Here is a 26018-nt window from a genome sequence, read left to right as displayed (position 1 = left end):
ATTTGCTGAAAGTAACAAATTCATAATTCTTCTGCTGCATTTTCTGCTGTAACAACAAAGAGATCAATCATAAAACACTGTTTCCCACAATATTTTTGTTTGCAAGTTGGGATTTTACAGCCTGGAAGGGTGGATAAGTATGTGATAAAAATCTGGCTGGAGAGCAGCTCTGTGGAAAAGGCCCTGGGGGCCTTGGCAGACTGCGAGCTGAACATGAGCCAGTGGTGTGCCCTGGCAGCAAAGAGGCCTGGCAGCATCCTGAGCTGCATCAATAGAAACATGGTCTGTGGAGGGAGGGAAGGGATTATCCTCCTCAGTGCTTGTTAGTCCATGTCTGCAATCCTGCATCCAGTTTGGGGATTCCCCCCAACAGAAAAATGGCATCAATAAAAGGGAAAAAGACCAGGTGAGCTGATGCTCCAGGGGTTGTTCAGTCTGAAAAGATGGCTTTGGGGGACCTAGCAGCAGCCCCCAGGACCTCACAAGAGGGTACCAAGAAGATGAGGACAGCACATTGTGCATGTAAAGAAGACAAGTGATGACAGGCAGAAAATGAAACCAAAGAGGGTCAGACTGGACAGAAGGAAAACTTCTCCCTCCATGTGGACAGTCTAGCAGTGGAATAAGTTACCTGCACAACATGCAGGCTCCATCCTGGGAGGTTTTCAAGGACAGGTGGGATAAAGTCCTGGGCAGGCTGATCCAACCTCACAGCTCACCCTTCTTGAGCAGGAGTTTGGATCAGGTACCTCTAAAGATCCCTTCCAAATGAGCAGTCCTGAGTTAACCCTTGTTTAACTGTATTTAACTGAGAGGTGATGAAGTCTTATGAGAGACATTCTTACAGATTGACAATCTGTGATGAAACTTATATTGTTACTATCAAAATCTGTTTAAAAGTTTAAAAGACTTCAATGCCAATGCCTTCCCCAATCACATACTTTCTGGGACAAAAATAACTTGCCATAACAAGGAAAATATGCATAGCCTTAGAAAGGCATTGAACTGGACAGCAAAAGGACATCTGAAAGATTTAGCACAATGACTGGCAGTGCTGATCATTCAGCTAGAGCTACATACTGTATTTCATCTGTATTTCTGTCAGGGAAATATCCTACTTAGAATAAGGTAATTCTATTATGGAGCTTAACACACAAAACCCAACCCAACTCACAGACAAAAAAACAACCACCTCCCTTCCTCCCCCTCCCCCCCAGAAGAATAAAATAAAATAAAACCAACAGCAAAATAATAAATAAATTAAAATTGCTCACCACAAGAATAAAACAATGAGACACTGCCTATTTTTCCTAAAGTGAATACCTACATTTGAGTATTTGTAGATAGATATTTAATACAATTGAACACAATCAAAGAATCTAGAGAAATAGGATAGCTACAAAAACATTAGATTTCTTGATATGTACCCACATGATGTAGAAATATTGGTCTAATCCATTTTATCAGCCTAAAATAATTTAGTTAAGCTTTTCTGTTTACGTCTAAGTCTTCCTCCCCCCTCAGATTTAAATAGGTGGGACTGAGTTAAAGAAATGATTATCATTAAAGATGTTTGATTTTGGTAACAGCATACTTTGTTTCTAAAAGTTCTTCCAAAGAAATATAAAAACATGCCCACATGTTTTGAAGGTCCATACTAATGCAGGTGGAATAAGAAAACAAAAGCTGGTTAAATTTATTATTATTTTCCTGAGACTGATATACAAGATGGTCTGCTAGTTATCAGATACTGCAAGTGTGCTTGATTATTAATGCAGTGCTTTGATGGAATTCATTTTAAGGTCTTACAGGAACCACTGTTTTTCTGATCTCTATTTGCCATTGCACCATGTAAGAGGCTGCAGATACAGGAAAAAAAATAAATCCAATTATTGGCACTTGGGAAATTCTAGTACAATAAAAAAAACAAACAAAACAAACAAACAAACAAAAAAAAAAAAAAAAACAAAAAAACCATTGATTTGAATTTTTAAAATTCATTTCAGTGCTTGGAAAGAGGTGAAAGATCAAAATTAACCTAACTGGTCCGATAATTGATGGTCATACTGTTAACACTCATCTCCTTTTCCTTTCCCTGTCTCTTGCCCATTTAGGTTCAGTCCTTGAAGGCATGAGCTGCCCTTATTCAACCTACACAGCCTTCTGGGCTGCTGGCTCCCCCTGAAAGCACATTGATGCCACACGACATTCCACCACTTCTACTTAAGTCCCAAGAAAGTAATATGCAACAGACAACCATGAGGAACTTCAGGCATCATGCTGCTTCCATTACCTTTAGCATGGCTTTAAATGGACTTTCAGAGGAAAGATTTGATCCCAGGATCTACCATCCCCTCTGAAGCCTAAGGGAAATTGCCATGGAATGTTAAGATTAATGAGTCTTTGGCTCCAGCACAGTATATTTTAAAAGTTTATGTGCTTATATGCACATGCATGCAGTGAATATGGCATGCATGACTTAAAATGAAGTAATTTATTCAGAATAACAACTATGGTAGTGTGCAGTTAATAAGCTGCTAAAAATCAGCTTTCAAAGATCATGACATCAGCTATTTTGTTGTCTTTAGAAAAAAAAGAAAAACAGCAACTAATTATCAGGAATCTGAGAATGAAATGACAGCTTTCAGTACCCATTGGTACCACAAACCTTTTTTTTTTTTTTTTTCCCTAGTAATGAAATAAATGACAGTGAAATAGAAATATATCTATTAGCGCTTGGCAGACATCCATGCATACCCTGGCAGCATTTCCGAAACTGTTTTTTAGTATGACAGATTGAAGTGTGAGAGCTCACCTGACGTTTTTATTTAGAAAGCAAGCACTCAGCTAAAACAAATTATAACCGTTGCTATATCAACAATAAAAGAGAGACTACCTAGCTGAGAACTGGTACTTCATATTAAAGTCTCACAAAAACAGTAAACAACAGTACTGCTGTACTAAAACCAGATACAATACTTATGAAAAGGAAAAACTAATACTTCATTTTCCACAGTTTCTTCTACAATACTGGCTAGAGATATGGTAAAGCAACCAGAAAACTAGTAGCTGTGCAACTGACTTGTATTTCTGTCCAGAGTAAATGGAAACTGATATCTCATGACCAGTAAGATTATTATTATTATTATTATTATTTAATATTTTTCAAACCTAAATTTGATCTAGTTTTGAAATAAGTTAAGTACGGATGAACTTTTAATGACTTTATGAAAACAGAGCATCCAGTAGGTACTGCTGATCGAGAGAATTGATTTACATAATCATAGAATCATCTAGGTTGGAAGAGACCTCCAAGATCACCTAGTCCAACCTCTGAGCTAACACTAACCAGTCCTCCACTAAACCATATCCCTAAGCTCTACATCTAAATGTCTTTTAAAGACCTCCAGAGATGGAGACTCAACCATTTCCCTGGGCAGCCCATTCCAATGCCTAACAACCCTTTCAGGAAAGAAGTTCTTCTTAATATCCAACCTAAACCTCCCCTGGCGCAACTTTAGCCCATTTCCTCTCACCAGGCACACGGGAGAATAGACCAACCCCCACCTTGCTACAGCCTCCTTTAATGTACCTATGGAGAGCAAGAAGGTCACCCCCAAGTCTCTTCTTCTCCAGGCTGAACAACCCCAGCTCCCTCAGCTGCTCCTCGTAGGACTTGTTCTCCAGACCCCTCACTAGCTTCATTGCCATTCTCTGGACTCTCTCGAGCACCTCCATGTCCTTCTTGTAGTGAGGGGCCCAAAACTGAACACGGTACTCAAGGTGCAGCCTCACCAGAGCCGAGTACAAGGGGACAATCATTTCCCTAGACCTGCTGGAGTAAGCAAAAACTCAAAACCACCACACCAAAAATCATACTCTCACTCACAACAAGCTGCAGGTGGGTAATGCCAGTCTATGAATCTAGAGCATGTTTGTAAGAGCCAGTGGAGATTTCAGCTAAATTTAATGAAAAGAGCTCTACCTAGTGTGCCAAGCAGTTGGTCTTTTAAGTCCTTTTCTTCCTGACAGTGAGCCTGTCACTACCAAATGTTCAAGGTCCTCCTGCTGCAGACCTGACCCACCTTGTCATCACTCCATCACGCCACGTCCTGCCGCTCACCTCACCATGGGGCTGAGCACCATGTGTCCTCCACTGCCCGACTCCGGCAATTAGAGTCTGCTAGAGGAAATACCCTGCAGTTAAGGACTCTTTTATCATCTGTGTATTTTTTTTTTGCCTTGTGGATCAAAGGAAACCAGGGGAATTAACACCAAAAGACATTGAGTCTGTACTTTATTAAATAGTATCTTTACTACAAATCTAAAGGAGACGTAGAAAAAACTTGTTCGCTGCTAGGCCCATTTGTAATACTAACATCTAGAAACTTTCTAACATATCACATTGACCAGAGATTTGATGCGGCTACTGTCTTTGACCATGGTTAATACCTTATCCTCTTGCTTGCTTTTCACAGAAATATGGGCAAGAAATGGGCTATCCAATCTGTTCTACTCCATATCAAAGACTGGCACTTCTTTATGCCAAAGTAAACCTCTCTAAGTGAGTAGTGCTGTGGTGAAAGGGCCACTTGGTGAGATTCACCCACAGAGGTTGTGCACTTTTTCCATAGCACCTCTTAAAAGCAGGCAATATACACTGGCAGAATCAGTTAGACTCTTAATAATCTCTTTCACTTGCTATTCTGCTATTGTCTTCACTGTTATAGATGAGTAGTGCCACTTGCACTTTTATGAGTTATGTTCTGTGTTTTTGAATTGATCCTAGCATGTATTTAATAGCTAAAACTTCATACTTTTATTTTTAGAGCAGCAACTCTTCTAAAAGTGTGTTCAACTGGAATACCACAAGGCAGTTGTCTTATGCACAGGAAAAAATATTTATTATAATATTGAACATAATGGAGCAATGATGCTAATATTTATTTAGGGCTAGACTAAACCTTCTGCCCTGTTTATGTGATAGCACATAGTTTCATCACCTCAAGAGAAATAAGCTGTGTCAGTCCATGACCAGATGTGGATATTCACTCTGCCCCTCCTGCTGGCTCTGTTGGAGCAGTAATATTTGTAAGTCACAGACAGAGTTCACTGTTCCCTACAAATATTTGAGGATAAATTGGGAAATCATGAAGTAGGTTCACAAAGAGTCATAGACCAGGCAATACTTAGAGTTACTTCACATTTGTTTGGGAACATGGCTCCAGAAATTAAGTTAGCTCTGACTTAGGGGCCTCACAGTTCATTCATTGTAATGAACATTGGTATCTGTCAAAGGACCCATCTTGACTCTACAGTTAGTTAGTGGACAGCTAACAAATACTGAAGTCTGAACTGTCAGCACTTCATTCACTGATGTGAATCACATTTAGACAGGGGAACCAAGGGTTTAAACGTTGATTATTTTTAAAGACTACAAATCGAGCTAGGACCACTACTTCTGACTTCATTATGGCCAGGTGAAATGAAACCTCTATTTCTCAAATTTCATTCTCAAATTCTAGCCATGAGCTGTGATAAAAACTACAACAGTCAGCGAGACAAGTAAAGATATGGCAATACATAAATTACCCAAAAGAAAGAAACCTACATCTGAAAAAAAGTGTTTTGAACCTGGCTGCTGGCCTGCACCCTTGATTTAGGTGCTAATAATCCCACCCCAGAGGGATCTTTTGGCTTGAACCACCACTTTCCCCAGCTGATCTTCTTGCTTGATCTTCTACCTTAAAAGAGCTCTCTGAAAGATTATTTTTTTCCCCCACCATCACCATAAGTGTCAACAACATTGAGATTTAAAATAAAATAAAATAAAATAAAGCATTAAAAAGCATTTCTGAAAAATAACTGATGACTAGTACATCATTTGCAATGCCCTAATTCACACAAATTGAAGCAATAGTGTACATGGTCAGGCATGACTGATGTTCTGCTCAATACATGGGTCATTTATAGATTTTTGCCAAGGGGACTCTGCAATTGCAGGTTTTACTGCACTTTCCATGGGAGGAAAAAAACAAAACAGAAACAACAACAACAACAACAACACAAAAACCTCATTATACAACTCCTGAGTTATTAATTGACAACGAAGCAATGTTTTTGGATTATATTTGGCTTTGCTCTAAATTTAATGATGGCTGTTTTTCTTTTAAAAAAAAAAAAAAAAAAAAAAAAGTACACCACCTGAAAACTTGCATCTAACATAACCTAAATAAACTTAAGGATGGAAAATGTATAAAACTGATTAATTTTGAGCATTAAGAACTTCTATAAACAGTCAGCAATGTGTGAACTTCTAAGCTACTTAAGCAGCTTGGTCTATTTAAGGTCTAAATATTTGGTTGCCTACTGGAAAAGCATTGAAAGTTTCTGGAATCTGCAGAATACTAAGTCTTGTAAAAACAGTTTTTTATTTATATATCTAGAATTTCTGAATGAACCAGAAACATTGAAATAAGCAGCCTATTTTCTTGTACTTCTCATTCCAGTCCTAACTAAATAGTATTATGTAGAAAAGAGGGAACTATTACTTGAAATTCTCAAAAAAAAAAAAAAAAAAAAAAAAGATGTTTCACTAGGCATTGAGAGAATTTTAAAAAACAATTTTAATATCACAATCTAAGCTTTTTATCCTTGTGCTCTTAACATTGCTATTAGTAAAATAAAACAGACCTTTCTTTTTGTTCTGTAATACACTTTATTCTGTTTTTAATAATATAAACTAGAGTTTGATTGCTAGTGTCTTCAAATAAATAACAAGATTACTATTTGTTTTGTTCTGTTAGAGTAGAGATACAGATACTCAATTATTTTGTGAAGGCCTTCACACCGTACTTAATGGCTTAGTCTTTCATTAGTTTTATGTAATGTCATTTATCTGGTGAACTGTAAGCAGCAGTGATCAAACAAACACCATTCAGATCACAAAACATGAGACCTGAATGTATGAGTCAAGATACATTTGCATTCAACAAAAACAGCATGAGCTACAATCAGACATGTGATTTCAGTCTATGGATCTGATCTAAACAATCACCTCCCTAATATATTTCCAAATACATAAATGTATTTCTAGTATTTCCAAAAAACATTATAGCCTCATGAGCTCCTGAGCTGCAAAAAAGTTAAACAAAAACTAAAACTGATAAAAAAAAAAAAAAGCCAACCAATTTTTACCATTCAAAATCCAATTTGTGCACAAGTTCAGGAAAATGTAAGCAAACTAATTCCACATGGCATGAAGTTCTACTTAATGTTGTAGACACTGAAAAATTACGCATAGAGCTATGAATTTTATTTTTGATTCTGCAAGATGCTAGCTATGACAATGGCAAACATTCATTCTGGCTTTATTCCTGCAATATGAAAATGAAGTTTTTACACCTTTATGCCCTGGAGATTTTTTTTTTTTAAATGACTTTCAGATATCTTATCTTGAATGGTAAATATTGCTAAAGATGTACAAAAACAGAGTGCTGGATGCCTGCATGACAACATACATGTATTTGAAATTAGCTACACATAGTAGTGCCAGACACTGCCATTGGCACTTGCAAAGTATGCCAGTTTGCATGCATGGACAGAAGAAATATAAAATAATACCACCTACGAAATCTAAAAAGAAAATGCTTATTAAACATGGGCCTTGGTTTGGGAATCATTTAACCTAATCCTCTCACTTAATAAGCAATAGAAAAGAAATAAGCTGAATCAGGATAATACAATACATAAAAATATCTAAATCAGACATAGGTCAGAATGCCAAGTGTTATATGGATATTTTGAGGCAATTGTGAAGGTCTAGCAGCAAGCTATCAATTAAATATATGACTAAGAAACCAACAGAAACACTAGAGATCTCTAGAACTAAGAGACGGAGTGTTCATCACAACACCATATCCATTCAACAATGTCTGCTTATGTTTTTCACTAAGCTCACTAAAATATTTCACATACCAACACCGAGGTACATATAGTATTCATAGACCACATATAACAGACAACAATAGAAAAAACACCTTTTAATTTTGTGGAAGAATTTTCTCAAAACAAAATTCTCATCTACAGTGAAATACTCCAGAAAAAAACAAAGCTTCTCTCATACTTATAGCCAGCTAAGTTCACACGAAATCATCAAATCTCAGTGACCTGAACAAAGCCTTTGGTATCTGTGTTTTTTTTTTTTTATTTTTTATTTTTTTATTTTTTTATTTTTTTTAAATCAAGACATCAAATAAGTAACAATAATTTTTAACACCAAGTAAGACGTTAGCATCTAGAGGACAACTGACATGTATGGTACAGCTGCACTTCAACCAGGTGCTTTGTAGGATAAGGTCAAACAACTTTATTAGCATTTCACAGAAAGCTGTACATCTTCTCAGAAAGAGAAAATATCCTATTCAGGAAACAATGAATAACATTTACAGACCTCTGTCAGGTCTGTAAACTTATACCTTCAAAACCCCAAGGACAAAGAGACTTTTACCACTTAGTTAAGTAATGCTGTATTCCAGGAAACAAATACAAAGAAACAAGAAAAAAAAAATAAATAAAGTAAATATTTACTCACCAGCCTTCTCCTTCTCTGAAATAACCGGCATAGCCTGAAGGGGAAAAAAAATAAAAAATTAGGAAGGAGAGAAGGTAAGAGATGGAGTTAAGATGATATTCCAATCAGTGCATTTTGAATAATCATCCTAGAAAACATGCCCACAAAATTCCAGTGGGAAGTTACGTAGTAATTCTGAAGGAGTGAAAAAAACATGGCTGAAGATGAAATAAAACACAAAAAAATCTTTCTCTTGAAGAAGTCATGAATAATTCTGCCACTGAGTTAATGAAACCAGGAATTGTGCTAGAACAGGAAAGACAACCAAACAGAGGAAGTAAAGAATGAGTGAATTAAGTATTAAGAGACCAGTCAGTACAAGAGAAGGAAAGATGGGAACAGGCTATGACCATTTTTTAGTTTTAAGCTTTCTTAGCCAAAGCAAAACAAGATGTGAAGGCATTCTTTAGAATAACCTTAGAAGACAAAATTCAGATAACCACTCATTGACCATTGAGGTGTGGCAACAAACAGTGTCAGCACTGAAATCATCATCTGTGGAAAGAGACAATGGTTTGATGGTGAAGGCCTTTTTAAGGTTGAAAATATAAGGCCAAGATGAACTGCAGTGATTCAGTGGACTGGCGGGAAGCAATTATAGAACTCAATGGGGATATGACAGAGTGATGAGTACGGAAGATAATTTCTCTGGTGGTTTTATGACAAGCTTAAATGGACTTCAATAATGTTGTCTATAACTGCAGTGTGAGTCACTAGTAGTGCCTTTGACCTGAATGATTACTTCTAAATTTCTATAGCCACAAAAGAGAAAGTGGTAAATTAATCAACTCTATTGTGATTCATATTAGCAGGCAACAAACTTTGTTTTTAAAACATTGTTGACCTTGTCATTTGTTTCTTCTAGTTATTTCCCCAAAATATATATATATTTTTTTAATTTATGATCACCAAAACACATTTATTTACAACCAAACATAAATTTTGTTAGATGTTAGGTCTAAATGTTCTTACAGACTTTAAGTGGGTTTAGTTCAGTAGCTGAAAATACACAGATTAATGTAGGACATTACCTCAGGACAGATGTGTAAGTCATAAAGTTTGTACTTTTATTAGTTAAGATGAAGAAGCATAAAATATAATATCAGCATCAAAAGATATGAAAATAAATTATCTTTTTTTAAGAACAGAATAGGAATCATTTTTCCTAAGGAATAGCAACATTCTTTTAGTTGCAAGACAGCAAATAATAATATTTGACTTTTTAGTATTGTAGCACACTTATGAATTCCAAATCCATTAAAACAGTTATGATTTTTTTTCCTAAAGTCACATATATATACAAGTCTTACTCATTAATTAAGAATTTGTGTCATTGTTAGTCAAAGGTTTAGATTTGCTTAGTTCACAAAATATTGTAACTTTTCCTATTTTATTAAAATAATGTAAATGTAAAGGCCCTGATTTTTAATGTCTTTTATATCATTATCCACAAAGATACATACTTGAAAGCATTGTCCTAAACGTGTGTTTTCTAAACAGAGTAATTCCACTGAATCAAGATGCCTTTTTTTTTTTTCCCGTTCTTGGCAAAGAAGTAGAATGAGCTAAAAATTCTGACAGAATGTTCTATTGCCACTTAAAAGCTGAGAACAAAATCCTAAATGAACATAACATTTCTTGAAACTTTTAACTAATGTAAACAGTGAGTGGGTCTCATCCAACACCATCTCAGACAGCCCTATTATATGTTTAGTTTTTTGTTAATACAGCTACATATGCTGCTTACATGCTGCCCAGTGGGAGAACATGGTTGTTACTTATGAGAAATGCTCTCATCTCCAGTACAGTTTTGAATTCTCTTGGGATCTTCCTCCAATGAGTTCCATATGGTCCAAATGAATTGCATTCCCAGGAAGTGATTTAACATTTCTGGCAATGGAGCAATTAAGCCGGATTTTCCTGCTTGGCCAGATGGGTTCACTGTAACTTCACATTATTTTTCACTCCTCACAGAGCTGAAGAACTTGACTAATAATTTCCACATGATTAGGGCACCTTTTTTTTTTTTTTTTTTTAATTTAAATAACACCCCCCCCCCCCCCCAACCAACAACCCCAAAAGCCAGCTATCTGCTCTTTTTATATTCCCTCAGATATCAACACCCCCCAAAGTCAGATTTCTCTCTATGTTTTTAATAGTATGTGCCCATAACAGCACCACGCCAAGGTTGGGGGAAATGAAATCCCTCTAGAGGACTAAGCAGGTATGACTTGCTTATCGGATCATTGCTGAAATATACCTAAGACTTTGTTTTACGCTAAATAGTGGGATTTTAACCTAGTTAAAACTTACTTCAGATGTCATATTTCGTATTTCTGTAGGCATCCTTGCTCTACTGCAACTGATTCCCTGTAAGTGTATTGTCTGCAAATATGACTGTAAAGAGTAAGTGAAATATATTGATGGGGCATTTTAATTTAAAATTGCTGTTGCTTTGCTCAGATATAAATGAATACATGCAACACTGGGTTGAATAACCCTTTCCTTTGAATTTTATTAGAAGTTTGGTAGAAGACTGTCACCTTTTTACAAACAAAACAGTGGAAAATGGTGGAAATTTCAACTTAAAATCAAGATTTTGCTCACATAAAAGGTTTGTTTTACCAAAGCTGGAATATCTGAATATCTGATTTTTGAGCTCTTGGGAGTATTTTAAACAGGAAATAGAAATAAACATGTAAAAAAGCCTGTCATTGCAAATGGTGACCATGAGAGATTCATCATGGACAGGTTGACACAAAATACTTTTTTGTCAGACAAAGTGGAGGAAAGACGAAGGATACTGGATGTTTGAACAAGCAATTCTGTACAGCAATATGAACTGCACCCAATGTTGTCTGCAATTTTTCACTACTGAAAGAGGAAAAAAAAAAAAAAATCCCCTGACCCTGTTAGCTTCCTTCTATAACGGAGGCAGAATTTTGACTGAGTTCAGCAAAAATACTTAGCACTGTAGGTTTCTACAACAGAAGCGGTACAGTCAGTAGATGCATGCAGTTTTAGAAGGGGAAGGTGTTATCTGCAGAGAAGAGCGAGTCTATTTGTGAGCGGCAGGAACCTGAATGCAACTTGACTCTCCCATAATTATGGTGCAAAACCATAATTTATTTATTTTTTAAAATACTGATCCAAAATCTGCAGGCAAAACCATTATGAATTAAGGTAATCATCTTTTTGTTTCCTTGCATTCACTAAACATGAACAGCTGTATCATGATTGAATCTTCTGCAAAAGGCTACAGTAGACAGGGAAGTTTTTATATAACCTAGCAATAAACTTCAAATTTCAAATTGAGCTTCTTTGTTTTAAGAAGTGACTTAATTCACACTCCATACCCCCTGAATAATACATCTGAGTTCATGGTCTGTTACAACAATAATAGAGAAAGTACATTTGGCACTACATGAACCACAGTTTCAATACTGCCAAACATCCACAATGAATATTTGACAAGGCCCTTCCATCACTAAAGACTGTCAGCTGTCCAGTCTTTTTTCATGCATGTGTTTGAATAGATAATTAGGTAGAAGTTAATAGAATGCTTCCTGCCAGTTATCAATGGTTCATGGAAAGGTTAGGTTCAAAAGTGATCTCAAAGATTTCTAGATTCCCCTCATCTAAAATAAAGTTAGACCAGAGGGTTTTGCCTGTGGGGGTAATATCTTCTACTGCCCAGAGTGAAAGGAAGACTCCAGAATACCCATTACTATACTGGGATTCAACTAGAAAGAGAAAAATCCAGCCTTTATATAATTGCGGGCAAGTGCATCTGTTGCTGAGCTTAGGCTCTTGCAAATCCACCACCTTATTTTTTGGAATCACTTTTATGGTAATCACCTGTTATTGCTGCAATTAAAAATCATAGTCTAAATTTTCACCTTACTGGATACTACATGTGAAGTAGCAGTAAGGCCTATATTTTTCACTGAAATGATTTGTTTTAAAAACAAATCATCATGTTCTTTTTCGAGAAATCTGGAAATCGAATATTGCAGTAAGAGCAAAAAAGACCAGTTTCTATGACTTTTTTTTTTTTAATAGGATCACTGATTTTGAGACCAGCAACAATTACATAGGTTGAAGTACATCTGTTGTCTTCCTTATACCCAAATGATCAAAACACTCAAAAAAATTTGAAATTCTTTAGAGAATTTTAAAAAAGAATAAGCTTAGCTTCTCACAAGAAAGTTAGTTAGGTGACATCAACACAATATACTATTACCAAGGAAGGACTGGTGAACCAAATGACAGACAATTCTCTCTTCCAGTCAAAATGGACAATCTTGTACTTGAAAGTTGATGTCATCGATGCTCAGATAGAAAGCAGATTTTAAGCATTATATAACTTCTCAAACAGTGCATGTTCTGTATCACCTGGAGTCCTTAAATAGATGTTTTATTTTATTTAGAAGGTATACTCTAGTTTTCTTAATTCAAATAACTAGTAATTAATTTTAACTGGGTTATTTTATGGAAGAAAAATCCATGATCACTCAGATGGCTTAAAATTATGGAAATACTGCAGTTCATAATCTGGAGTTTTCTCAGTTATATCCTCATTACAAAGTATTGAATTAATATCTCCACTAGAAAAGTATAAGCCAAATCGTTTAGTGTTAATGAACTTGATTTGGAAAACAAACATGTTAAAAAGCCTAAACACTAGCATTTAACTGAAGTCATAGCAATAATGTAAAAATATTGGTTTATAATTCAGAATTATTAATTTTTCACAAGTTTCACAAAAATTATTTTAAGCAAGTTTTCAGCTCTCTGCAGTTTTTACAACTTGGTTATTATTTTCATTTGGATACAGAATGAGAAAAAAGAAAAACCACCACCAACTTTCAAGACAGACCAGCTTTAGAAGTGGAATTCTGGTTAGGTCTTTCTTCTTTGTGGTCTTTCATTTTACTGAAGATTGCAATTACTAAAAGTAGAGCAGAAGGCAATTAAAATCCACCCAACAATAAAGCTGCATGAATTAATTAACTGAATTTTAAAACGGAACTAACATCACATTCAGAAGTCTGGCTAAATTTATGACAAGTCTATGAATTTTGTTCTAGTAGAAGTACAAAGCTGTATGCTTGCCTGCATGTGTTCTCCTTCAGTCAGTTGCATGCCTCTCCCCAGCCACTTTTTTGCTGCCTAGGTATTTCTGTTTGTTTGAGCCTCTTTATGCCACTGAGGTCACGCACAGAGACCCCTTCTAGTTAGTGCTGGATGGTTGGCAGTTCTCCCTCCCTGAGAGGCTTGCCAAGAGCATGCGCTTGGGGTGGTCTGGTAGCTTCCTACATCTTCGTCATTCAGCTGGCATAGCGGGACTCTGGCTGGATTGGAAGTGCAAAAACAATGATGCAGGATCCTGTCTTGCACTGTGTTTGGTGTTATGATGGGCTTGCCATAGATCAGGGTAAGCTTCCAGCACTCTGAAGTCTGTCAGGATCGCATACAGCTGGTTTATATGACAGATAAGAGCAACAGCCTGTCTGCAGCTTGTCCTTCATTAAGTAGAATTTGGCCATAGTATAGAATAAAGCCCTGTCTCTTTAGGGGTGCTTCTGAAGACTTTAGCCTTCAGAGCAGCAGCTGGGAATTTCTCAGTACCCTGACAGTCTTTACCACACATTTCTGGGGAAAAATCACCAACAAAAGACACACCCACACACCCTAACAATCACTAATTAAGTAGCAGTTGTCAGACCTCACATTATTTGCATATCAGGTCTTGAAATGAAAACAAATGTATAAAATAAACTTGGTTTTGATACTTCCCAGAACTTCTCCAGATGAGGAACTCTGCTTCCACTTGAGCTGCTCTTTAAATACTGAGCTGGACATACAGCCCTTGAATAAGGGGTCAGTTAAATTTGAGTTTAACGTTAAGGAACTTTTATATAGGTTCTGATAGTAACTCTGTGTGCTTCGCTCCAGTTCCACCAAACATATGCATCTCTTCCCTAAAGGAAATATAACTTGAATGTTAACACCAAAGCTGAGATGTGACACACTACCTCTAGAACTGGAGCAGCCCCAAGAGTACTCATGCTTTTCATCAATCAGCAGAGGTTCTATTAGGGTTCATTTACACATACAGAGCTTTTTCCCAAGCTCAGAAGTCATTTGTTTAGCTAATGTTTATCTTATAAAACCTTTTACAATAACAAACACATCAATAAACCCTGAAACACTGGCAAAGCTGAACTACTTGAGAACCAAAGGGCACCCAGCTCTAAGGCAGCAGTAAGAGATAATTAAAATCTCATGTTTCCCATTTGTTTCAACATCATGTAACGTCTACAAATATGATTTTGCCTTAAAGCCCTTAAACCTGGAAAATGCTTCCGCATGGCTGACAAGAATCCCAGGTGATTTTACTCTTTTCTCATCTCTTTATGTATGAGACTTACAACCTTAGAATAATTCCATGTTTCATGCAAATAAAAAAAAATCTTTCAGTCATGTGATGATAGAAAGTCAGATGACTGTAAGTTAAGTTACCTAATACTTTGAGCACCTACTCCCAGAGTAAAAGAGGAAATTAAAAACATCATTTCACCATTCCTCGAATGCTCAAAGAAAATAAAGGAGCAACTCCTACCCTTCATCCCAAGAAAAAGTCATTCTTACTAATTTTGAAGGCTGTAGATGTGAAAATCAGTAAGCTTGTTCCATTGCTGCAAGTGCTGGTCTACTGAAATTCAGAAGCTGCACGTTCATGAGTTAACTGAGAACAGATTAGCAATATAAATCATCAGATATGTAAATGAGCAATCTGATTCTAGTGCTCTTTCCATGAGGTCACCCCAAATCTACTAATTGATTGCTATCTACTTTTTTAAAATTTGCTAACATTAGTCTCCTGGATCTCTCTGGGGTTAGCAAGAATAAAATCTTATTCAAGTTTCTTGAAATATAACAGATTGGTATTTATGCTACTCAAGGAAGATTTTACTATGTTAAGCTTTATATCCTGAAAAAGAAAATCAGATGTAGAGTGTTGTAGCAACTGATTGATGCTTACCGGGAAGGAAGCAAACTGTTGACACTTACACTCTGATGCTGTGTGAGTTTGCTCTTGAATCTCTGCAGGTAACCCCATCTGGCTGCTCTTCTCATTGTCAGCAGCTGCAGGCTGCTTTTTTTTTTTCCTTTTTTTTTTTTTTTTTTTTTCCTTTTTTTCCCCCCTTCCTCCTTTCTCTCAAAATAAAAAAGCAAACCCCAAGAAACTAATTTTTAAAACATGCTACATATACTTTGGCACAAATCTTTACGTTAATAATCTCATGTGAATTCAGTGACTGTGATAGTACATTTGTTCAACCAGGTGGGAAAGGAACAAAAGCAGATCCCTACAGAGGCTCTTGATCTTGAACTTCATTCAGGCATAGAGGAATAAATTTCTACAAAAGCTGTATCTCTTCTATCATGATGAAACTGTTACTTTCTACAGAAGATTACAGCTCTTTACTCAGGAACTGAAGAGTCATATAATAGTAATGATAATCATAAGGTGATGGAGAGAGGAGGTGGGTAGCATGCCAGACAGAATCAGCAATAGTTTTGGGAGAGCCACTGGGGGATTTTATTCTGGAATAAAGAACATCTAACTTTGGCAGGTATTAGAGGTGATACTAAGACTGTAAGTGCAAAGTTAATGTATATCCTTAAGTTATTATTGAGACAGCTAGGTGTGATAATTGCCACATCTTGGTTTACTAAAATGTGAAGCAAAATCAATTAAAATAAATGACCCTGTTTTCTCTTACAAGTAGAAAGCAAATGACAAGAAGTAGAAGCACATAACCACAGTAGCTTTGTCTTGGGGAAGATAGGGAGGTTGAAGGAAAGGGAATAAATTCTCAAATATACTATCTGGAACTTGTTTGTCTATTTGATCATATTTTTAGTATCTCAGTTCGTTCATGCTCCAACTCACAGTGAGTGTGAGTTTAAAAATCACCAAACACTACTGTAACCTTACACTATTTCTCTAAGTCATAAAAGAGAAGGATAGCTGAAAGGAAATTGAGGTTCTTGGGGTATTCTGCATATGCAGTGTGCTAACCTTTAAGCACTTTTCAAGGTTGGGGGTGATAGATACAGTAAAACAAGAAGACATTTTGTGAGTGAAAAAGTAAGAAAACTGCTTTGCAGTTCATTCAAGAACTTCTGTTTCTTTCAATATATATCTTTTTTTTTGAGTAGGAAATGTATTGTTTATATGAAAATAACTCCCCTTTTTCCATTAGGGAAAGGAGAGGAAAAGAAAAAAGCCAAAATATATACTAAGGAAAGATGAGAAGTTCTTTATCACTGAGAAAAAAAACAGGAGCAATGTCTCCTAAAAGGGCCTAAGGAGATGACGCACAGTAGTTTTTTTTAATCCAAATATAACAATGAAAGTTCTAAAAAATACTCCAGTCCCATGAAAACTCTCTTTGGAAAACAAAACATTCATCTGCACAGCTGTTTTATGCTAAAATGCTTGTAACCAAATCCCTGTTCTTTTGTTTGAGGAAAGAAATATATAACCATTTCTTCTTTAATACCAAAACTCTGCTCAAACTGAGTATCAAGTTTCCTTTGCTCATATAGCCAAAAGCTTGGTTCCCCTGGTATGGTTAATAAACCAGACAAATACATATTTCACCTTCCATATAGTTTCCTCAGCTGGAATTATTACCAGTATAAGCAGTGCTCCAGGTCTGGTGTACATTTCTTCTCCTATTACATGTCTTCAGAATCTTGCAGCTCCTTGCTTAACTCGGTAATGCCTGAGCAAACTTTTCGTAGTACATACCTACATGAACAGCCACAGGCACAGAGAACACACATACTACACATCTTCCATCTCTGTGCAGTAATGCCATTTTCTTCCCAGGTACTATCTGTCAAACTAGAATCTTTGATGTCATAAAAATCCAGAAACCAATAGAAGTGTTTGTCTATAAAACTTCTCATGCTGCTGACATATTTTCCATGTCTGGTAGGAAGGAAGAAATATTTTACACCTGGGAGATGTTTTGCAGTCAACTGTAGTGAACTCTAGATTCCATTCACCACCTTAAGGTTCAGCCATAGAAATGGCAGCCTATTTTTTCTTGATTAACAGGTATAATCTTTTTGTATTCAAACAACAGCTAACAACAGCTTGTGAAGGATAAGTTCTGTCTGCAAATCCTATATCTTATAAACTCCTTTTATGAGATACTTAAAAGTTGGGTACATTCAATATTGGCATTCATTTACCTAATACAAGTTCCAAGCAATATTATTTTCTATAAAAGAATTTCCATTTTGATGATATCTTTCTAATTAGTGGGGAAAAAAAGAAAAAAGACAAATTAGTACAGAAACAGAACAGAATTCTGCAAAGGTCAGTCAGATGTTTGCCAATTACTCCAGTAACGAAGCCTCAAGTTGACACTGCCTGACTCAGAACCGTCTCATTTATGTTGTCTCCATTCCCTTTTGAAAGACACAGTTCTGTTTGTGCACATCTGCACAGAAATTTATATCTACCACTAAAAGTAAGGACTTGTATGAAGCCCTTTACTAATCACTACATTTACTATGAAGACAGTCTTTTTAAGATCCTTCCTTTTCCAGAAGTTTCAAAATTGGTCTTCTTTCAAGGTCATTTTATGTATTTATTTTGTTCTGAATTTTATTTTTGGTTTCTGCAGGCACTAAGCAAAGAAATATCTCATCAACATTTGTGTTCCCACGCTATTCCCATGAAAATCTCACTCGGCCTTGCAAACAGATGCACTGCAGATCCTGAGAGTAATAAGTGGGTCCAATTCTGTGAAGTGCTGGGCAATTTTTTGTGTTTCCCCAGGATCATGCCCTAATAGAACAGTTTCTTTCTGAATTGTTTCAACTTTCCCAAACTTTGTGTGGCATAGTACAAAAATGTAGTTCACAGTTTCTAAGCTTTCAAAACTTTCCAGAGGGAAACAGCACACAAGAGTCCAAGCACACTCTTGGCTTTCATACTAATACCAGTCCCCTGAGGAGAGTTTGACTTATTCCATATTTTAGTTAAGAGGGACTATTACAAGTATGAAACATTTTCTGCAAAAACACTTTTGACTGAATCTCATGTTCACACTCAACTCTCCTAGAACCAATATTTCACAAGCATTTAAAAATATTCCTGGCCATTAACAATGGTGCAAAGAACTCCAGAAAGCCACAAATCCTGTTTCACCACATGAAAAGAGTAGGTGTTTTTTGCAAGCAGGTAGTCTGCAGACTGGCAAAGTAGATTTCTGGCAAAATAGATGTGCTTCATATGAAAAAAAAGATTTTGTGAAATGAATTATTGAATTATACAGGTAGAATAAATGTAAAGTTTAAATCCACCCATGTTACTTCCTAGTTTTGTATGTAAATTTAGATTACAAAGCTGCCACAGAAAGGGTAGGTTTTTTTTTTGTTGTTGTTGTTTTTTCTTAAGGATTTTTTTTTTTTTTTTAAGGCTTGTGTCTTGGCAGCCAAGTAAATAAAAATATGTCTTAGTGAAAACCCAACAAACAAAACAACACTATACAAGTCCTTCTACCAGGAAAGTGGTGCCTGTTTTTCATTGGAAAGAACACAACAATGCATTACCCTTGACCACCCATGTACTTAAGACCTTCTAAACTCAATATTTGTACACTGAACTCGATGAGGAAAGAATATAGTGTGCTTGCAGGAAGTTATAGAAATGTGTCTCAAAACAGAAGCTTAGAATAAAAGTTCTATTTTATATTTTCCCGTGTTTTGATTTGAAAATAAAAGCGGTGATAGGAGTTGGGGGGTACTCATCACCTTGAGGTCACTGTAAAAAACCTCAGCCTTTAGTAGCTGGTGCCAAGGAGAGTGAAAGAAAGAAATAAGCCAACCTATATTAGATCAAGACTTTTACAGTCTGCCTCTTTATACTCATCTTTATTTTATACTTCTAATCTCGTCAAAAATAGACCATTCTGATTCACTTCTGATAGGCAAATCCTGCTTCTTGCCATCTGGGTTTAGGATGATTTAGAGAGAGAAAGGAGAAGTAAGGACCCAACAGGTTAGGGACTATTTATAGAAGCTGTATATATTCCAACCTGTGAGGCTAAATAAAATCTACCCAAGGATGCTAAAACAGATGACTGATGTGGTTGCAGGCCCACTAACATCTGTGAAAAATCATGGCTGTGATGGCTGGAAAAAGACTTACACACCCATGCTCAAAAGAGGCAAAGAGGAAACGATCTGCACACTTGCCAGCTCACCTCAGTCCAGGGAAAGATCCTGGAGCACACCATTCCAAACACATGAGTAAAAAGAAGGCAATCAGGAGCAGTCAACACTAATTTACTAGGAGCAAGTCATCAACCTGATTTGCTTTCCACAATGAAATCACTGGCTACATGGACAAGAAGAGAGCAGTAGATGTAATGTACCTTGACTTTAGTAAGACTTTGTGCACTGTCTCCCAAAGCAGTCTCATTTATAAGCTGAGAAAGCATGGACTGGAAATGCAGACAGTAACATGGGTTTAAAATTGACTGGCTAACATAATTCAAAATTGTCAAACCATCCAAACAGACGACTTCAGTTAGCATATCCAGATCAAAACTGACATATTTTTCAGAGTTTTTAGCATGAGGTCCGAACTCTGCAACTAAGCTCCTATTGGCATCTCTTTTAAAGGCAGGATAATATGGTTGAGAAGATAATGAAAAACATTCCTGAACACAGAAGAGCACCTCAGCACTTAGTCTGAGGAACAGATGAACTTCTGTGAAGGGAGAATCAGGGACATTTTACAGAGTCCATGAAATAACGCGGATGGAGAGAGTGAAACATAGGCACTTGTGGAAGCTCAATTAAACTCCCTGCTGTGTGTACTGAGCTTGGCTTATATGACAACAAAGTATATGAATGTCTTCTAAAAACATCATAAAAAGGCATCATTTCAAAAACTGAAATCCAAGCAGGAAAAAGATGTTGGCTTAAAGCATTCCCTTACGGATATATGACATCTTGTCTTGGAGAACTTCTCTCAGTGGACATCAGGAAGACAAGTAATGGCAGTAACAGGAGATGATGTTGCTGTAGGTATTAATAACAAACTTTCATGTGTTTCCAAGAGGTCTGAACAAACTCAGTCTGTGATTGTGAGAATGTGACGGCATTTACAACTGCATGTAAATTCAAAGCTGCATTTGAACAGGACTAAATAACCTAAACTTTCAGCTTAATAAACACCACACAAAGTACCATAGATTTCAGAACTCACTCTCCTCATTGCTCTATGTCTTATGAAACCTGTAAGTCCCTAACTGACTCACAGTAACCTTGTGCAGTCCTGAACACAGAGATACTGATACACAAACAAGTTATGATGAAGGCGAGGCTAAGGAAAATATGTCACAAGAGAATGCTTTAGTATTTCATTACTATAAATTGTTATTTGCAGACAGCCTCTATCCTTAAGAACCCTCAAGAAGGTATATAAAATCTTTTTCAGCTACAATTTCTGTCTGTTGTAGAAAATCTAAACATTCTGATAGCAATTAAAATCTGCTAAGACCATCAGTAATTACAAAGTACTGAAAAGTATGACTTGATGTTATTCCTATTTCTATTGCAAGTTGTCTAATGTAAGTCTCCTAAGAGTCAAAGAATTTCAATAATGTAGTTATCTTTTCTCCTAGATTGTCTTTTTTGGTCTTGTCTGGTCTTGCTCAAAATTTCCACCTGAGTATTTTCAGCTTTTATATGCCTGGACCCAATATTACAGACGTTTCATGACACAAATCAGGAACAGAGCACGCTATCAGTATTTCTGCCAGTTGTGCCCAGAGATTCCTTCTGAAAATTGGCTTAGTACAGGAGTATATGGTAAACAGGAGAGGAGAAGAGTTCCTGGCCATCACTGGTAATCTCTGCCCTGTTTGCTATCTCCATTTCTGATGCGTGCTTCAGAGAAAAGTACAGCTGGTCTTTTGTTCTCTGAACCTCCCTTACAAGTCAGGGGAAATCACTCTGTTCTGATGCCTAAGGGTGATCAAATCAAGTGCAAGGTTTTATTTTATTTCCTACTTTGCCGAAGAAATAAAATAAGAAAGTTTTAGGCACTCTGCTCGAAGGCAAACGATTCTGATCTTCTCATAACCAAGTGAAAAAATGATTGTGCGTGGAAAATACTGGAACAAGACAGACCTCTGCAAACATGTCACACCTTACCTAGGCATTAAGCTAGTTTGTTTTAAAGACTTAATTTAAACCTGCAACCTCCTCTAGTAAGCTGTATCAACTATTAACTATCTTTTTGCTATGAAAGCGAATGTTATTGCAAGGTTGAACTTCAATTGCATTCTGTAGCAAATGAATCTTCTTATGCCTTTGCTGGCAAGACTTAAAAGCCGTCCACTCTTTGATATCTTTTCCACATTCCTACATAGAGTTATCAAACCACTCATTATCCTTTGGGCTGATTCCTAAGTGCTTACCAGGAACTGAAGTTATGATACGCTATCAAAGTACTCACTTCTTCTAAGTGTCAGACTTGGCTAGAAGTGACAAAATTAACCCTAGTTCCACATATGTGTGTTTATTTAATTTGAATTACGTGTGGATAAATGATATTTCCCAGAAGTGAGTACTGAGCTTGATCCCTGAACACTGCTACGGCCCTGCCACAAGAAATTTGGTAAGAATATACACCAATTAAATTTAAGAGAAATCAATGGCAAGCCTTCCTCAATTTTGGCAAATGCTGAACTGGGTCCTACATCAACAAAGACTAGATTTTCACCTGATCTCTTCTGGACTTTAAACACAAGGGCACTTGATGTTCCTTTGGGCAATTCAATTTCATCTTCACAAGGTGCTTCAGTGCTCAGCTTTGCAGTCTGCAAATGAGATAAAGCTTGCAAGAGCTGGTAACTGGGAACCAACTGAGTGTACATTTTTAAGAAAGTCCCACCAGGGCTTTGTCATGTTGTACCTCCCAGAGGAAGGAGGTAAGCTGTTGAGCTGTCTCATGCCCAGAGGGCCTTCTGTCACCTCATTCACAAATCCACTGATAACACAAAGCCCGCATCCTGCTGCCAACTATAGAAAGAAGTCTGAAAGTGATTACCCTCCACTATTCCCCAGGTATTAAGAGTAGAATAGACAGGGACAAGGCCTTTGCTTTATCCTGTAGTGTTTGGTTAGAGGAGTCATATAAACAAGAATCTTGAAATTTTGTTCAAGTATCTTCTAATATGATGCAGCCTATAATAACTAAATTATTTGTTATTTAACTCAGTACTGCAATGCTTGAAAATATTTTTCTCAAAGTAACATAAGTCCTTATTTCATGGAAATATTCTGTGCTATACAGACTTCGTGATGAACAACTTAATTATTACCTATGTATGAAACCTCTTTTTTTTTTTTTTTTTTTTCCACACAGTTACTTAGATAGGCAGTACAGCATGGATACTCTAACAAAATGCTCTGTTAGTCTATCTCAATTGGATGAGTTTGTTTTCTAGGTGAAGAGCAGCTCTTTAATGCAGTGGGAACAGTTTTAATGAACAGCTGATTGTGCCAAGACTTGGAAGAGTCACAGAAGGAACTGATACAATTTTCCTCAAGTACTGCCTTTTAATGGAAGGATAACTGTACTATTTGGGAACACATTTGCTCAGCTGAGTGAGAATCAGTTCCAGAGTATCCAGAATTTGACAGTCAGAGCAGATCTGTTTGAAGCAATGATGTTTTTTTAAGCAAAATGTTTTTTAAACACCTGAGCTCCCAGTGCTAAACTTTATGTTTGAACTGCACCGATGCTTGCAACAGTGGAAACTTCATACATGCCCATACAAAGCCCATGAGACAAAAACATGGAAACAGCATAATTACTAGTTTGAGGAGCTGAGCTACTAGAACTTCAGTGAAAACAATAAGGAGAGATTGAATAGCTAGAATTGCTTCTGTGGGAACTTCAGATAACCACACGGAACTCAACAGGAATTAGGAAAGAATTTCCCATGCATTTTATGGAACAAGTTACATATGCCACATGGATTCATGCAGTATGGTGATTAACTGGTTGGAAGAACTGAGTTCATTTCTCATTTTGGAAGGTGATACTGATGGCATTTTTTTTTTGGATAGAATTGGCTAATAACACTGTCAGACCACAAAACAGCAGGGAATGCAAAAACATGCCATTTTTTTTTCCCGCAGTAAATCTTAAAGATTATCTGTTAGCTGATGACAACGATGTGTGTTTTTTTGAATCATAAGTATAACATAAAAGTAACAAACATAAAAGTATAACTTATTCATGCAGAACAACAACAAAAGGCCAGTATTTAGTAGTTAGGAAAGAGAGAAACTTTACAAAGAAAGGTCAAACTAGGCAAAAAATACATGCAGACATTTTTTTAAATTCCTGTCTGTTTTGTATCAATAATATCAGCATTTTATTTAAATTTCCTAGTTGATTCCTCATTGATGCTTTCCTTTTTATAGTGATGTACTGTATACGTTCTTGGCCTGGAATAATACTTTTGTCATGCAATTTCCATATTTCAAAACACAAACTATTTGCTGTATTTGCTGTCTAAAACTGTTTTCATCTTCATTTGTACAGATAGTCAAGACTCACCAATTTCAAATAGAAATTCTCATTCACCATCATCAGATTTTACCTAAATGTCCAAATGTCCAAAGCAGCATCTTCATTACAACTCTTTTGTTCCTTGCTTCTGATCTTTACTCTGAGGCTGATTTTGATCCCACTGATTTCTTTCTTTCTCTCTTTTTCTCTTTCTCTCTTTCTTTTCTTTCTTTCTCGCAGTGTGCCTTCTTTCCAGGAAGACAAAGGTGATTATAGTACCTGGTCCACTAGCTTTTTCATGTTTTTCTCTATTTGAATAGAATGAATTACAAATCCTGGTTTGCCAATCATTCAATATTTCATATTTCTCTGAACCACTCTGTTTCCTCCCCAACACTTCTAAGCTTCCCTTCCCTCATCAAATGCTGTCCCTAGCCCACTGTTATTTGAAGACAAATAAGTCAGTAAGAAAATGTTTTAGAAAAGGTTTTACTTGGTAATCATTCTGTAATATATATATATATATTGCCGTTTCCTAGTGTGTACTGTTTTACATGTACATTGGTTATTAAACTGAAAACTGCTTCAAACAGGACTGTTACTGAAATTTCAGAGCATACTTGCAGCAATTAAAAAAAAAACTGGTGATAGTGGTAGCTTGTTAGTATGTTTCCTTTCGTTCTCATAAGATCAACCATGCTTACACTTCACAAACCTATTTTTAAGTGGTGACAACATTATTTGTATTACTGAAGCACTCAAAACCCACAGACTTGGACCACAACCCCATTGTGCAAGATCCTGTACAAACAGGGCAAAAGAATTACCCATACACCAAAAAGAATGCAATTAGTATAAAGCAAGAATCCTCATGCAGACTGATGTGGGAGTATGTGTGTTTTGAGTAGTCTGAGAACACAATGATTGTGACTAATTTCAAACTTTTTCAGATACCCTAGCAAAAGCGTACACTAAAGAAGGCATGGGGAACAGTCAACAAGATAACTTTGCTGGTGTATGCGAGGAGGCTCCTAAGGAGGAAAAATGTGAAGGTATCTAGTCTCCTGTATTCCACTTTCACCTGAAATTGTGAATGTTACCCTATGAGTGTTTTTCTGAAGTATTAGACTTTCATAATCCTAAAAATACATGGAATCTAGAATACTTTTAAAATCTAGAATATATGTTCTTAAAAAAAGAGCACAGTAATACATACAGATTCTTTCCAAATGTGAGTTCACATCCTTTCTTGAAATCTCTAAAAGTTACTGCAACAACCAGATTATTTTCTTTGTAAACTGTTTCCTCCTTCCATCTGCTGTGAAACATTATGAACTGTCATTATCCTTTCCTTTCCTCCTACTTCTAGTTTCCTCTCAAAGAGGATCATCCAGTTCTGAAGATTCCCAACCCTCAGCCCCTGGGGCACACAGCTGCTCCAGAGGCCAATACACCCTTATGGCTCCTGTCTCCTTTGCCTCCTTCATATCTAAGAAGATTACGAGAAACAGTGACAATTCTGGAGCTTTTGAAGACTGTTCAAGAATTTACACAACATGTTAATGTACTTCATGTGCTGGAAGGGCTGTACTAAAATCCCTCTTTAAGTGTGTACGAATGAGATATTTTCTAAAGCTCTATCATTGCCATAAGATGACATATAAAAATTTGTGAGCTGCCCAAATCTATGACAGAGCCCATAAAAATATGCATTAAAGATTTTATTATGCCATGAATGACATCATCATTAAATAAGTT

At 36.4% G+C, this 26018-nt stretch overlaps 1 protein-coding gene across 1 annotated transcript in view; it reads right to left on the bottom strand.

Annotated features, from left to right (window-relative positions):
- The window catches only part of DLC1 (DLC1 Rho GTPase activating protein), a gene marked incomplete at its 5' end in the record, with an annotated part of 213844 nt that overhangs the window by 123177 nt on the left and 64649 nt on the right, over positions 1–26018 (bottom strand). The window contains one exon of the mRNA XM_084285868.1: positions 8594–8627. Coding sequence (XP_084141994.1) covers positions 8594–8627 — 34 coding nt within the window. The remainder of the gene's footprint in view (positions 1–8593; positions 8628–26018) is intronic.

This window comes from Netta rufina, assembly GCF_964035555.1.
Source record: "Netta rufina genome assembly, chromosome: 4".
Classification (NCBI taxonomy): Eukaryota; Metazoa; Chordata; class Aves; order Anseriformes; family Anatidae; genus Netta; species Netta rufina.
The sequence above is the reverse complement of the archived record's forward strand: the minus strand, read 5'-3'. Positions and strand labels throughout refer to the sequence as shown.